We start from the raw sequence: 15068 nt of genomic DNA, 5'->3' as shown, positions 1-15068 counted from the left end.
TAACTGTCGGCTTCCTATCAGTGTTTGTTTATACTGGCTTCCAGCTTTCGTTAACTCATTCCACTTGTTACTTTGTTGTTGTTTACCTGTACATATAAATTAATATAGCTCTGTACCCCATTCTCATTCACCTGATGAAGGAGTAAGCATTAACTCCGAAACGTTGTGTTCTCATAATAAACAAGTTGATATCCATAAAAATCTTCATTCCCTTGTTGATCCTTGTTTGTTATTATGTAATAAGCCACTGTGGAATTATCCGTGTGGATTAGAGTCTTGCGTTTCAGACAAATTGTTGTATTGTATTGATTACTGCCTTCATTTCCAACTGGCTGATATGCAATCAACCATTTTGATTGAAGCATATTCCTTGTTGTCACCTTCTGGTCGAAGTGAGCACCCCATCCTTCAAGAGATGTGTCCACAAAAAGATGAATGTTGTAGTCCAGCTCTAATAAACATTCGATTCCTGAGTCCACCAGAAGAGATAAGGTTTCAGATTCTATGGTAACTGTATTGGGGTCACATTGGTCAAATGACAATTCACAAACTGCTGAAGTGGCCATATATGTAACCTGGCCCTGTGTGTCGTGTTGTGTCCTGGGCTCAGGTTAACACTTCTATAAGGCATTGCCAATCTTGGGAGTCTAAATGGCAAGAGTAGCACTTGAGATATTCCTGCTTGAATCTTGCTCCATCGAATGTTTGGAATCAAACTACGGTTGAGAGGTGTGATAAACTGTATAACCATAAACTGCAGATCCTCTTTCGGATCTAGTTCTGATTTTTTTGGCCTTGAATAAGAATTTTAAGTGTTTCCTGAACAGTGGGTGTATAGGAAAATGCAGATACGCATCCTGCAGGTCCTGTAATCTTGTGGATTATGGAATCATTTGAAATGTTGTGGTTTAAGAAGATAACATCGACTGAATCTGCTCATGTTGTAAATAAGTGTGCACTTTTCCTTGGAGTTCCTCTTTGGAACAAGGAAGATTGGGGAACAAGACCCTGGTGTGAGATGGTTCAACTTTGTTTCTTTGACTGCATTCTTGTCTTGTAGACATAATGGCTTCTTACAATTTCTGGGCTTGATCTGCTGGATAACTGTATGAATGTAGTGTACTAGTAAATGGCGGAGTAGCCTTCAGTTGTATCTTGCATCCTGCACCAAGTGTCAGGCATACAAAGTCATCTTGTAATATTCCCCAATTTTCCTGGTACTTCTGCAGTTTTCCACCCACGGTAGACGGTTGTACGGGAACAAGTGGGCGAGGAAGGCTCCAGTCGTTCTGACCCTGATCATCAGCAATGTGACTGACTGCCACTCCTAGGGGTACGGTCTCTACCAGAGGCAGTTCGGTTATTCCCTCTACAATGATGAAAAGAGTCACAACCTCCTCTATTGCCAGAATATATCTTGTCTCTCGCCTTTTGGTTACCTGAGAACATTCATTTGTAGGAATAATGATGCGATGTCTGACGAATAACAGTAGCCAAGGTATCGATAAACTTAAATATCATCATCTCCCTGGATTCATGCAAAACTGATCTAGCAACTTCTTCAATTTCCCAACCAAAGATGGTAGGCACAGAGCAGGGGGCTGTAAGTAGAGGTTTGTGAATCTATTGCTCCAATTGTAGAATGATTACAGTCCTTGTCTTATTAAAGGTCACATGCAACCAAAACATCAAACAAAATTAAAACACAATTATCACTTATTCATGACATATAATATACATTGAGACCGAACCCAGTCATAGGCTTCTGATTGGCCGGTTCATCTGCTGATGCGCTGAGGGCTCATTGTGTGTTCAGTAAGATGATTTGTTTGATGGATATTTTAGAAGTATGGCGAAGTATTCTTTATGGACAACAACTTCTTTTATTGTACTTGATGCTTCGTTTCAGTATGGATTTACATACCACTGTCCAACAAAGTCGTATACACTAGAAGTTGTTGTTATCCATAAAGAATGTATATAGAGATGTTGAGTTTTAAAAATACATGTTCTCCAATCAAAAATCATCTCAGTAGAGACATATAGGTGTCAATAAACTAGACATTGAGCTTTCTCTCTGACAGAGTGTGCTTACCACAATCAACAAGTTTTTTTATGTAACAAGTAGATTATTTACTTGTTTGTGCACACAACCAGGATTAGACTACTGCTCACAACCTCATACTCCGGGCAGGCATACTGTTTCAAGCTCCGCAAACCTATTCACTGCACATGCGTTATGGGCGCAGCATAGCACAGCTGTTGAAACCACTTTTTCCGCCAGCGCTGGGGGAAATTTAGTGAATCGTTTGAACGCTGATTTTGCTGGCTTTTTTTTCATTGCATTTTTTTAAAACTTTACAGGTTGAATTGGCATTTTTGATGATTTGTTTCGGTAAGTGCATACCAAAAGGTATCAGAATGTGTGAAGTTGTGTTTTTTACGTTGCATGTGACCTTTAACAAAGTTAAGTTATGGTGTGTCTTCGTGCATGAAGGTCTTCGCCACAGGTGCCTTCATGGCAGCTCTCTCTTCCGCGAAGCATCAATCGATTAAGGACATCATGCATTGAGTGAACTGTTCCATGAAGAGTCTGGGATGAAATTCCTGTGCTGAACATGTTGACCTTCACAAAGGTGAATGCTCTTCTGTTAATACTGATGCCTCTTCTGACCTATGACGATGGTGCGCTGTATTGGCAGAGCTGCCATCTTTCGTCGAAGGTGCCTGCGATGAAGGTAAATCACCTGGTGATTTATGTTGCGTTACAGTGGCAGTAGCAGTCCTTGAATCCGAGGCATGTTTTGATCTGTTGGTGATAGGTACTTCTGGTAGAAATATGGGAGGTTATCAAGAAGTTCCGCTTCATCTCCGACATCTCACCAGAATTACAAACATCAGTTGAAGCAATAAGTACATGGTTCTTAGAGCAATCATTTCCCTTTCCCTACATGACCAATAGATACCGTCTTACCTTGTCCCTTGTATGTCAAGAATAGTTGTTGTGAGTTTAGTTTTACGATGCTTTTTAGCAATATTCCCACAATATCACGACAGGGGACACCAGAAAATGGTGATGAGCAAATGCTTTAACCACTAGACTACCTCTGTAAAGATTGATTAAATTCTTCAGACAACAAATGTCAACAAAAATCACTACACTACATCAGAAGTAGAGACCCTAGCGCAAGATGGACATAATCGGTGAAGACACTGACAACCTCTATCTACAACTCTAACAAGTTGTCATCAAAATGTAAATAATGTATGAACCATGACTACACGTTGCGAACACGTACATACATGCAGAAGTACTCCACTGAATGGTGTTCAAGATTAGCGGCAAACTTTAATATGTGACTGGATTTACTTTACGTAAAACTTTGTAAGTAAGCTTTGAAACTGTCAAACTAAACTATGTTTTGAGAATTAGGCAAGTCACAAAAATACCATGACGTAAAAACATCATGACGCAAAAAATTCGTGATTTACATTATGTAATTTATACACAAAATGTTTACATCATACAATTAAATATACAGACCAAAAACCATACACAGCAAAATCTGGATTAAAGATCGAAATAAACAAGAGAAAAGTGCCATATAGGGACGCCAAGTCACCCACACAACCCTCCTGTTGGGCAGAGGAGGAGAGAATGACAAATATGGGTGGTCATGTGACCAATACTGGGAGGGCACTCGTGGGTGAGTATGATTTTACATCCTCTCTTGAAGAAGGGAACTTCAAAGGATTTCGAGTTTCCACTAAAATTTTGAATAGAGGGACACAATTAAATGAGCGTGAGTTAGGATAAGGAAAAACACAAATTATCACTGATTGCTTGTGTGAGATCAAATGGTATCACGTAAGAGATAACATTTTGACAGTAAACATTGGTGACAATGCTACAGCATCATGAACTTGATGACATCACAATGCCATGAAATTGCTGCACTGCAAGTATAATGGCAGTACTGAGTTCAGACATTTACTGGTTTCATTGATACCTAAAGAAGAGTGATTTGGGATGACCAATAGAATCTCACGTCCGTGTCTTCTGATATATGATATATCACCACTTGTTGAAAAACGTTAAAATATCCTTGACAAGCTTCGGACATTAGTATCTTTGTCAACTCTTGTTGATAAATGATATCAGAAAACACCTGGGTGAGAGTCTCCATTTACATTGTTTGAAACGGGTACCCAAATTGAACTCTTTACCCATCCATTACAGGTATCAGCCCTACTAGAGAGCCGACTCAGTAACAAGGTCCCAGTGTGTTCAGAGCAAAGGTGCGGCAAGGAGAGATGTCTGTTTGTTCTTGGGGATCACAGAAGAAGGAAGTTTACATGATAATTCGGCAGAAAGAGACACATGGTCTGTTTGAGTCAGGTTAAGGGAAACTTAATGCTGTTACTGTTTGGATGACTTGCATTTCACTGGGTTACAGGTAAGGCTGAACAGGTACCAGTACCTGCACTACGATACATTGGGAACTGAAGCATTTCAAAATGATTGTCACTGACTGTACACATTGATCCTATTTTCTACATAACAGTGAGTGAGTGAGTTGAGTTTTACACCGCACTCAGCAATATTCTAGTCAGATGGTGGTGGTCTGTAAATAATCCGGTCTGGACCAGACAATCCAGTGACCAACAGCATGAGCACCGATCTGTGTAATTGGGAACAGATTACATGTGTCAACCAAGTCAGCGAGCCTGACCACCCGATCCCATTAGTAGCCTTTTACGACAACAACAGTCACCTTTCACGCCAAACGCGGGCTGTTGAAGGCCTATACTACCCCAGGACCTTCAAGGGTCTTCTACACAATAAGGGATGAAAACAAATGTTAACAGCTAGCTCTAAATCAGGATGAATAGTTACTGGGGTTTTCTTGTTTTTGAAACATTTGACAGGAACTTATATTTATACTATATTGCCGACAATTTGAGTAGAAAACCTCTCACATCTGTCTCCATCATTCTCACCTTTTTATCAGTCTTGTCGGACTTGGGAGATTTTGCCTCTGGTGTCTTGGGCTTGGTCGTGTTGTTTGCGCTTGACTGTTTGGTGGAGACTTTGGGAGATGAAGATTTTGATGAGGCAGTGTTGTCATCAGCAATACCAATAGCGACATGGCCATTGGCAGAACTCTTCACCTAGGAGATTAACAGCAAAACAATCAAATTTCCCACTAACTCTATAACATGTTTAGTAAGGCTACTACGATTCACTTGCACATTTGGTGAATCAAACCACAGTCCATGTTTGTTATTTGTGGTCAGCAGAACTAAATATTAATGAACAGTTACAATTTTTTAAGGGAGTGTGTTTTACTTGAACCCTTATGTCCTTTTATAGAGTTAGATATGCAGTAGTGGAACATGTACTACCCTTGCAGTAGCATAAGCCATGTTAGTTTGCCGAAGCTGCAAATGATACTGTCAACTTACCCACCACCATATAGCTGCAATACTGCTGAGTGTAGCATAAAACTAAACTCTCACTCACTAAATCTTACATACCAAATTTGAGCGTCATGAGATCAGTTGTTATTGCTGTCACAAATTAACACTGTCAACATGGGCATTCAATATTGTGCATCAATCACCTAACATTAATACTGTATTCATGAATAGTTACAAGAATTCATTACCCAATATTCGGGATACGTATCATATTTCCTAAACTATACCTTGACTAAGCCTCTATGTTGGAAGGAAATGCTGGATTAAAAAATACTGAAAACATAAGTGCCTTGAACTGTAGAGTAGTCACTGAGACTTGTGGAGTAGACGAGACAACCTCTTACAATAATTCACTCAAATCCTGCAAGTACCTGGGCAGTCCTACTCCATACCCATCCAGTTATCCACACCAGCCCTAGTAACAACAGCATTAGTCTTTCGACCAAAAACTAAATCAACCTGAGGAACAATGACCATACCGAACAATGAAAGCATGTTAAAATTCAGGAGTTGGTTAAAACAATAGAATCAAGAAACAAAACCGATTAATTGAAACCATCATATACCATTAACAAACGAAAGTGTCTTTCCATATAACATATGAGATTCTAACCTTTTCAAGCAGAAACAAATTCTGCAATATTTATTTCACATCTTGTAGCAGATGGGAGCCCCTCCCGTATGTAAGTCACAAGACGTTTGGGGTGAACAAGCGGTCAGCGGTTGCACGTGACCATTTTCACTCGTTTTTAGTTTGCCGATAGCGTATATCCTTGCATTTCAATACAAACACCGTGTCATCAAACACACATACCTTGCTTCTCTTCGACCTTTTCTCTCGCTGCTTCTTGTCATCATCGAAGTCGAAGCTTGGTGGCTGCGCTGGTGACTTGAAACCGAACGCAAAAACAAGGAAAGCACAGAAAACAACGCATAAAACTGGCAAAGCAACGTGGAGAGACACCACCTCCGTGACTTCCATTTCAAAACAATGTCATTTACTGCAAGATACTTGATAAAGACAGTAAAATATGGGAAAACAGCAAAGTAAACCAATTTTCTATCACCACATGCTGACGTAGCTACTGCTGGTAACGTCATCACTTTCTGTGTGCTTTTGGGGAAAATTTAAAAAAACCCACAATTTCTTAAAACAATCCATACAAAGTATTTTTAGGATGTTTATCGTTGAAATATTGTTGAAGTTATTTACTTTGTAAATTAAGTCCATCATTGCACTGACACATTGCACTCTATGACGTCACCAGAGTGAATGTTCATTCAATATGGCGTCGTTGGTGTTTTGGCAAGGTGATACTCTGAACCTTCTTTTCTGTAAATAATGCATTTGACACGTGCTTGACTGTATTGTGTTCTTCTTTGACACAATGTAAATGTAACATTACTAACACCATGTTAAGTGTGTAAATATTAAATTCGTGTGGGCAGTATGCGCAATCGAAATAATGAATCACTCTGACCTGCTTGATCTCCTGGTCTGATGTAAACAGACGAGGAAATCACATATTCTGATAGCTCCTTTATATATGGTCAATGTAACATATTCTCTCTTGGTTTAATGAATCACTCTGACCTGCTTGATCTCCTGGTCTGATGTAAACAGACGAGGAAATCACATATTCTGATAACTCCTTTATACATGGTCAATGTAACATATTCTCTCTTGGTTTAACGACAGTAATGGCAATAATCTTATTTCTGTCTTTGACGACTTTTCATTGACTAAGAGGCTAAATGTGCGATGAGAGGCTACGAATGTGAGTGTTGCTTACATTTATGCCCACTATATTACTTTAGTCGACCTATTTGTTTGTCCTATTAGAGGGAGTAACTGGCATCCACTGATGCAGCAATAGTATTTTTTAACATGATACTGACAAGTACTAGACTGTAAAAGTTCCGTTGAGAATTTGAAGCATTATCATGTTTCCTGCATGTTATCAGAAAAGGGATTTTGTGCAGTATGAAAATATTCTTCAAGATGTATGTGTTGTGTTTCAATACCATTGGTAATTTATGGCTAGGGGTTAGATGATGATTTTTATGGAGAAGCCTTACAATGTGAATGACACCCTCTAAAATGTGTGTTCAAATTTAGTGACACACAAATGTGTGTCATACAATAGCAGTTACGGGTAAGCATCTGTGTTAATATATTAATCATTTGTTCTTACACTGTTTCAGTATCTTACCAACTGCTATACATTGCTATTGCTATGATTACACGATGCCATTTAGAAAGTGGTCAAATGCAACATGTCATATTTGGGATTTCACTTTCTTAGTAAAGTACAAATTCTAGTACTTTTTTCGGTTGAGTCCCATCCGGGATTCGAACCCGCACCCTCAGAGTCAGGCACCTAATCGCCAGCACACAAAGTCAGCCGCCTAGCCCGCTCAGCCACCGCGACTTCCACAAAAATGAAAGTCGGACAACTGGTAGTCTAGACTGCGTACTTTGTGTACCCCTCTGATGAGTGTAAATTGGCACGGCTCCCACGGCCGAAAGCTATGATTACACGATGCCATTTAGAAAGTGGTCAAATGCAACATATGTCATATTTGGGATTTCACTTTCTTAGTAAAGTACAAATTCTAGTACTTTTCTCGGTTGAGTCCCATCCGGGATTCGAACCCGCACCCTCAGAGTCAGGCACCTAATCGCCAGCACACAAAGTCAGCCGCCTAGCCCGCTCAGCCACCGCGACTTCCACAAAAATGAAAGTCGGACAACTGGTAGTCTAGACTGCGTACTTTGTGTACCCCTCTGATGAGTGTAAATTGGCACGGCTCCCACGGCCGAAAGCTATGATTACACGATGCCATTTAGAAAGTGGTCAAATGCAACATATGTCATATTTGGGATTTCACTTTCTTAGTAGGCTAGGCGGCTGACTTTGTGTGCTGGCGATTAGGTGCCTGACTCTGAGGGTGCGGGTTCGAATCCCGGATGGGACTCAACCGAAAAAAGTACTAGAATTTGTACTTTACTAAGAAAGTGAAATCCCAAATATGACATATGTTGCATTTGACCACTTTCTAAATGGCATCGTGTAATCATAGCTTTCGGCCGTGGGAGCCGTGCCAATTTACACTCATCAGAGGGGTACACAAAGTACGCAGTCTAGACTACCAGTTGTCCGACTTTCATTTTTGTGGAAGTCGCGGTGGCTGAGCGGGCTAGGCGGCTGACTTTGTGTGCTGGCGATTAGGTGCCTGACTCTGAGGGTGCGGGTTCGAATCCCGGATGGGACTCAACCGAAAAAAGTACTAGAATTTGTACTTTACTAAGAAAGTGAAATCCCAAATATGACATATGTTGCATTGCTATTGCTGACAGGTTGTCTGTTATGAAAACATTTGGTCAGGATAAATGTAACTTTATTTTAGCTGAAATTATTAACCTGACTAAATTGCTCACAGGAGATTGAGAATAGTGTGGAGAAAATGACAAAAGAAGAAGAAAGCCAATGCAGTGACAGTGAGCCCGGCCTCCACCTGGCCCTAAAGAAACTCAAGGTGGACCCGAACTGGTAAGGTGCTGGTTTTGAAGGATGGGTGCATCGATTTGTAAAGACCTTATGAGATGTTGGTATGTTGTATCAAGTCTGCAGTACCATTAGAATTAATAGTTTGCCAGTTTATGTAATAATAATAATAATAATAATAATAATAATTAAACCTCGTGTCATCTTACTGCTCTTCCACTGACATAATATATAGAGAGCAGAAGGGGGCGAGAAAGGGATGTTGGGGGTGCAAGGATCAACTTCTTGTACAGAAAATGATTTTGGAAGAGGCTAACATGTATCACCCCAACCTCTCCATGTGCTGGATTGACTACAAAAGAGCATACGACTCTGTCCTTCATGAATGGATTCTGAAGTCTCTTCAGTTTATTGACCTCCCTGAGCGACAACTTGATTTACTCAAGTCTTTAATGAGTTGCCGGTCGACTCAACTTGAGATGTACTCGCAAGGGCAGGTGCAGACTTCAGAGTCTATTCCAATCAGAAGGGGAATATTTCAGGGGGACTCCTTCAGTCCTTTGCTTTTTTGTCTGTCTCTAAATCTGTTGAGTTTTCTGCTCAATAGGGAGGAGGGCTACCATCCCAGACCACCTCAGCACTGATCCCCAACAACTCTTACTCATCTCCTCTACATGGATGACATCAAGCTCCTTGCCAAAGGAGAGACCAATTTGAAACAACAGGTTCTCCTTGTTGATTCCTTTTCTAAGGATATTGGCATGACATTTGGACTCGACAAATGTAATACTCTTCATTTGAAACGTGGAAGGTAACTAATCATGGATCATTGGAGGAGTTACTGAGCATCTTGTGGAAGATCAGGCCTACACCTATCTTGGAATGCAAGTTCGAGACAAGCTCCAGAATGCCCAGATTCAAAATAAACTTTGGGTCGAGTATAAATCTCGTTTAAAGAAAATCTGGAGCTTCGAGCTAAATGCTCAAAACAACGTCAAAGCCACCAATATCTTTGCCGTGCCAGTCCTGTCCTATTTCTTTGGAGTAGTTGATTGGACCAAACAAGACATCCAGAGTCTTGACCGCCTGACCAGAAGGATCATGTCTCATAACAGAGCACACCACCCTCGTTCCTTTCTTAATCGTTTATATATGCCAATCAATTCTGGAGGTCGCGGTTTGATTAATGTGGAGGCTCTTTGTGACAGAACTTTATTGTGTACTTTTGCACATATTTATTTATCGCATGATGCTCTGGTGATGCATTTCAAAACCCTCGATGAAAGCAAGGAATTCCACAGCTATTTTAAGCATGCCATGTTTGTTGGACACAATCTGAAATTTGGAGTTGATTTTGTTCATGGTGATGTACTGCTGGACGATACAGCGATGGGAGTAGACCAGGTGAAGCCCTTTACCAAATCTGCCCAGAGTCGGTCCTTTTTGGAGAAGCTGTCCGAGAAGCCATTGCATCTTGTGTACATGCAGTGTGTGGAACAGAACAGCAATCCAACCGGCTCCTTCGCCTGGATGAAGTCGGCTGGTCTCAAATGTGAAACTGAGGGCTTCCTTTTTGCTTCTCAGGACCAGTCACTTCCCACTCGCAGTCGCCAGAAATGTGATTCTTAATCAAAATGTTAACATGAAATGTCGTCTTTGCAATGAATTTACAGAGACTGTCCAACAACTTGTTAGTGGCACAAACAGCATATCTTTAAAGACATGATGGCATGGCTCGTTGCTTTTACTATCATCTACACCATGTCTGTGGCTTTGATCCCAAGGTCCATCCATGGCACAACCCTGAACATGTCCAGGGCGTCCTGGAAAATGATGCTTTCAAACTTCTTTGGAATAGGCCCATATACAGCCTGAGACAAATTCCAGCCAACAAACCTGATCTTGTCCTTTTTGACTGAATTTTCTGTCCCTTTTGACAGCAATGTGATTGGCAAGATTTAGGAAAAACATGATAATTAAGCAGACCTCGCCTTTGAAATGTCTCGCCTGCATCCCAAGTACACTGTCGTCAGGCTCCCCATTGTTCTTGGTGCCCTTGGTTTGGTACCTCCTGATCTCTTGGCGCAGATCAGGAGAGTGCCCGGGTTCTCCACCAGGAGCACAGCCCCTATGACAATCTGGGTAATGCAGAAGGCTGCAGTGTTGGGGAGCCTTCATATTTTCCGAAAAGTTCTTGGTGGGTTCGACTAGGCAGTGTTTCCTGGGAGAAGTCCCGTTCACTGTCTGGGCTGCGTGTAGAGTGGGCAAGGGCCCTGAGCTGATGATGAGCCTTACCGGCCTGACTGTGCCAGGATCACCCAAACCCTCTCTGCTGCATTTCATTTCTAATCTGTAAAGCATAATAATAATAATGGGTATTTGTAACTGCAGCTGTATCGGTGCATTCGATGCTCGCTCAGGGCGCTACAAAAAAGGTGAATGTATGTTTAACATATACATGATGTTAGAATCAAAAAAAGGAAGAAAGATCTAAGAGAAGACTATAGAGAAGTAATGGGTTTTCAGAAGGGAGATCATTGATTCGGCATATTTGATGTCAGCTGGCAGTGAATTCCAAATCAATGCAGCGGTGAAGGTAAACATCCTCTGACATGCAAATGTGCAAATTTACTTAGCCATTTCTGAGACAGTATGGAAAGGAAGGGAAAGAGTCGCATAGGTCATTGTCAATCACAAATTTACAAGTGGGCTTGGTGTCTCATGATCATAATATACACATTCACGAATAACTCCAATGCCATTTGACTCACTTATCTCATTCCGTAATCATGGTAATCTACAAAATACTGAATGATGTGGAATGAGCCGATATGGCGCAAACTGAAAACAGCACTTGATGTCAGATGGTTTGGTATCAGATATCGAACCCATGGTATGCATGAATGACATGCTATTGAAAAAATCATGTCTGATTATTCCACTGAGGTAGCCCTCGAATAGTTGTTGAATAAATGTACAATGTGAAAGTGGCTTGAGTGCAAGTACCAGGACAGTATCCATTAGCCCAAATTTTCAACATTAGACTACTTCACCGTGTGCTTTCCTTCTTATATGTGTATTAGAAATGCAAAAGGAAAACATCCCAACAAAACATCAACTAATGGATCATTTGCATTACAACAAACATACGGCAAACATCTGCTCACCATATTGGATTAGGTACCCAACTCTAAACCTTAAATCCTACACCTGAAACCCCTCAAATTAATCCTAAAAATAAAGTACATTGATAAATGGCATGAAAATGGCTGACATGTCAGTGTAATGTCTAGTCTTTATCATTTCAAAATGTGTGTTGAAAGCGAAATATAAAATGTATTTAAAATATAAGTGCTTTCATAAACTGGCTCTTACATGTGTTTTTTTTTAGCACTCAAACTCAGTGACCATGAGTATAGAGAACAGAACACTGAGAGGAGCTTAAACACACTCAATAACCCAGCAACAGTTTGACTTCAGAGAGCATTGATTCTGGTTACATAAATTGTGTCATGTTTGTGGTGCTGTATTTTAAAGGTTGGCCGTGACTTGTATTTTACTTAAAACTGGAGTAACAAAGGTTGCTGAGAAGGCTAAAGTGCTACTCTATGACATTGAATGTAATTGTAAAATAGTGACTGATAGCTTATGAGAAATGAAACTTTAGGCTTAGGGGAGCTAGATTTAGTTTCTAATGCTCTGGAAGTGTATCTCACGCTCAATTTATTTGACACATTATTGTAATATGCATTTCTCAAATTCTAGATTATGATTATGGCTCAGGTACTGGTTGTTTGTGGTTGAAATTTGAAGGTATATTTGTAGTAAGCATGAAATGATGACTTCATTGTGGTAGTGGGAGTCCTCCTCTGCTTGTTGACCCACACATGCTGTAGTGACCCAAATGATGCATAAAGACACTGATCATGGTTGAACTAGCCATTGACAACTAGTTGCCTGACAGTGTAAACATGTCTGTTACAGGGATGAGTCCAAGGTGTTAGAGAGCACTGTGTCCTACAAGCTGCAAGATCTATGGGCAGGGTAAATATTATCACACAAAGTTTTTTTTCTGTTGTTTACCATTTCATTCTTAAGTCTCAGTAATTTAGTTATGTCTAAAACATTCTTGGTATTCGGTTTCTGCTGAAATGTGCAGGTACCCAATATTCACTAAAACCTTGCTAACTGAAGTGACATGTCCAGTCAGTCCACTCAGAAGCAGATTTTGACTACAGCCATCAAGCCCTGTAGCTCATGGAAATTATTTGAACGTAGTGGCTTCCAAAATCCAAACCAAATATGCCCAAACTTGTATGTTTTTCCACATGGCATGTGCTTCCTACACAATTACTTTCACTAAAGAACAATAATGTTAACTTACTGTTTGAATGTGGCAAGCATGGTGGCTGTATCATGATCAAATCAGTGTAAATCAGTGTTAGCTGGGATCGTTCGAACAAAGAAAAAGTGCCTTTGGACTTAGAGCTTCAGGTGAGAAATGTGTTACAATACACAATGACAAAAGCTAAATAGACTTCACGTCAAGTGAGATAATTAGATAGCAAGTCAAGACAATCCACTTTTTACTGTGCGACATTAAACTGTTTTACCACACACGTAGGAATATCTGAAATCATTTGTAACAAGTATAAGGTCAAAGGTAAAAGAGTGACGTAAGGTTTGACAGAGACTGTGGGTATAGTACCACTATAGGTTGTAACTGAACCTGACCTTGTGTATGTTTGTAGGGAGACAGAGAACAGAGCAGAACATGAAGTGTCCCCTAAACGCATGAAGCATCAGAGGTTGAGTCCAGAGAAGACACGAGTTGACCCCTACCCTGTAGACTGTGTCACCTCACTACAGAAACTTTGTCTCAGCAAGGAAAAATGTACAAAGAAATTTTGCACTTGTGTGATCAGTAAAACCAGTCCATCAACTTCTGGCTCACCAAGACATAAGCAAAATCTGGCTCATGTAGCTGTTCAGCAGAGGAGGCTGATTCGTGAGGCACGTTTTAAGCTGCACAATGCACAGAAAGATAAACGTCAAGTAATCCGTGCTGCCCGGCTCCAGTTAAGCCAGAAAACTGTTGTCACAGCACCATCACATGAAAACAGTCCTAAGAAGATTCTTCCCAAATGCATTAGAGTTCCTTCTGCTTCAACAAAGGTGTTTGGATCAAACGCATCTCATTGTCTTGAAAACTTTTCTAGTCTTTCATCCAACCCTGCAAATAAACCTGAGAATGCTGCCAGTTCCTGTTTCGAGTTCAACGGATATCGAGAGCTGCCTCCACCATCTGGCCTGGAACTTCCGACTGCTACCAAGTGTTGTGTAGATTCTGGTGCCTGTGCTGTGTCAGACACCAGGAACTCCCTGGCAGATTCCGACCGGGACGCAGTGAACAGGGACACCACGGGAGAAGTACCGACTGCTAAGAGTTGTTCCCAGGAAGCACGCCTTGATGATTTGAGTGTCAACGAACTTGCCGGATACTTCGAAGATTTTGTACACATCCCAAAGAAAATGTCTACCATGGCTGAAATGATGTACACGTGACTTGTTCATAGTCATGGTTGAAATTACTTTATGAAGTCACTGTGGATTCTACATATTCTCTTTTATTTAACACTAACAAAGGAAGTATTTGAAATCATATTGTAATGGTAAAATCATAAAACTCTCTATACTAGCTTTAGAAGAAGTAAATTTCAATAATGACACTAATATGCTCTTTGAAAGAGGTAAACTTGATGCAGTTCAAAGTCATATGCAACACCATGTGTTATGGTTGTTTACCATTATGTAAAATTACTTGAAGTTTATAGATGTCATCTCTTTGATTTCATAATAAGTGAATAATTTGAATATATGAAAGATCTATTTCAATTTTCCCTCTCAGGAACAATTTGTACTAATTTAGTTTCTGTTATGTTAAAAGGTTTAGGTGTCACGATCTTGTTGACAAGTGTGTTGTTGTAGCATAGGACTGTTCCATTATGCACATGTATATTCAAAGGGCATTGTTACGCTGACCTTCTGTTTCAGTTTGCAGTATTTATTTATATTTAT

The 15068-nt window shown here is 40.4% G+C and overlaps 2 protein-coding genes across 4 annotated transcripts in view; one reads left to right on the top strand and one right to left on the bottom strand.

Annotated features, from left to right (window-relative positions):
• LOC137291721 (neurofilament heavy polypeptide-like) overlaps nt 1-6594 on the bottom strand; it is a 27831-nt gene extending 21237 nt beyond the window's left edge. The window contains exons 1-2 of one of the 2 annotated variants that reach the window (XM_067823185.1): nt 6296-6594; nt 5002-5172 (exon numbers count right to left, since the gene is read on the bottom strand). In XM_067823185.1, the coding sequence (XP_067679286.1) occupies nt 5002-5172; nt 6296-6463 (339 nt within the window). In that variant the 5' untranslated portion in view covers nt 6464-6594. The remainder of the gene's footprint in view (nt 1-5001; nt 5173-6295) is intronic. The other variant, XM_067823186.1, reaches the window with a different exon arrangement.
• Nucleotides 6550-15068, top strand: LOC137291722 (uncharacterized). 2 transcript variants are annotated; one of them, XM_067823187.1, is made up of 4 exons: nt 6550-6792; nt 8926-9035; nt 12975-13034; nt 13742-15068. In XM_067823187.1, the coding sequence occupies exons 2-4, from the start codon at nt 8950-8952 to the stop codon at nt 14553-14555; spliced, it is 960 nt and encodes a 319-aa protein (XP_067679288.1). In that variant the 5' UTR covers nt 6550-6792; nt 8926-8949; the 3' UTR covers nt 14556-15068. The 2 variants fall into 2 exon arrangements, with proteins under 2 accessions (XP_067679288.1, XP_067679289.1); XM_067823188.1 differs by having other exon boundaries at nt 6768-6792; nt 8929-9035.

Source organism: Haliotis asinina, chromosome 7, assembly GCF_037392515.1.
Source record: "Haliotis asinina isolate JCU_RB_2024 chromosome 7, JCU_Hal_asi_v2, whole genome shotgun sequence".
NCBI lineage: Eukaryota > Metazoa > Mollusca > Gastropoda > Lepetellida > Haliotidae > Haliotis > Haliotis asinina.
Note: the sequence above shows the minus strand (reverse complement) of the source record. Positions and strands in the feature narration are given on the sequence as shown.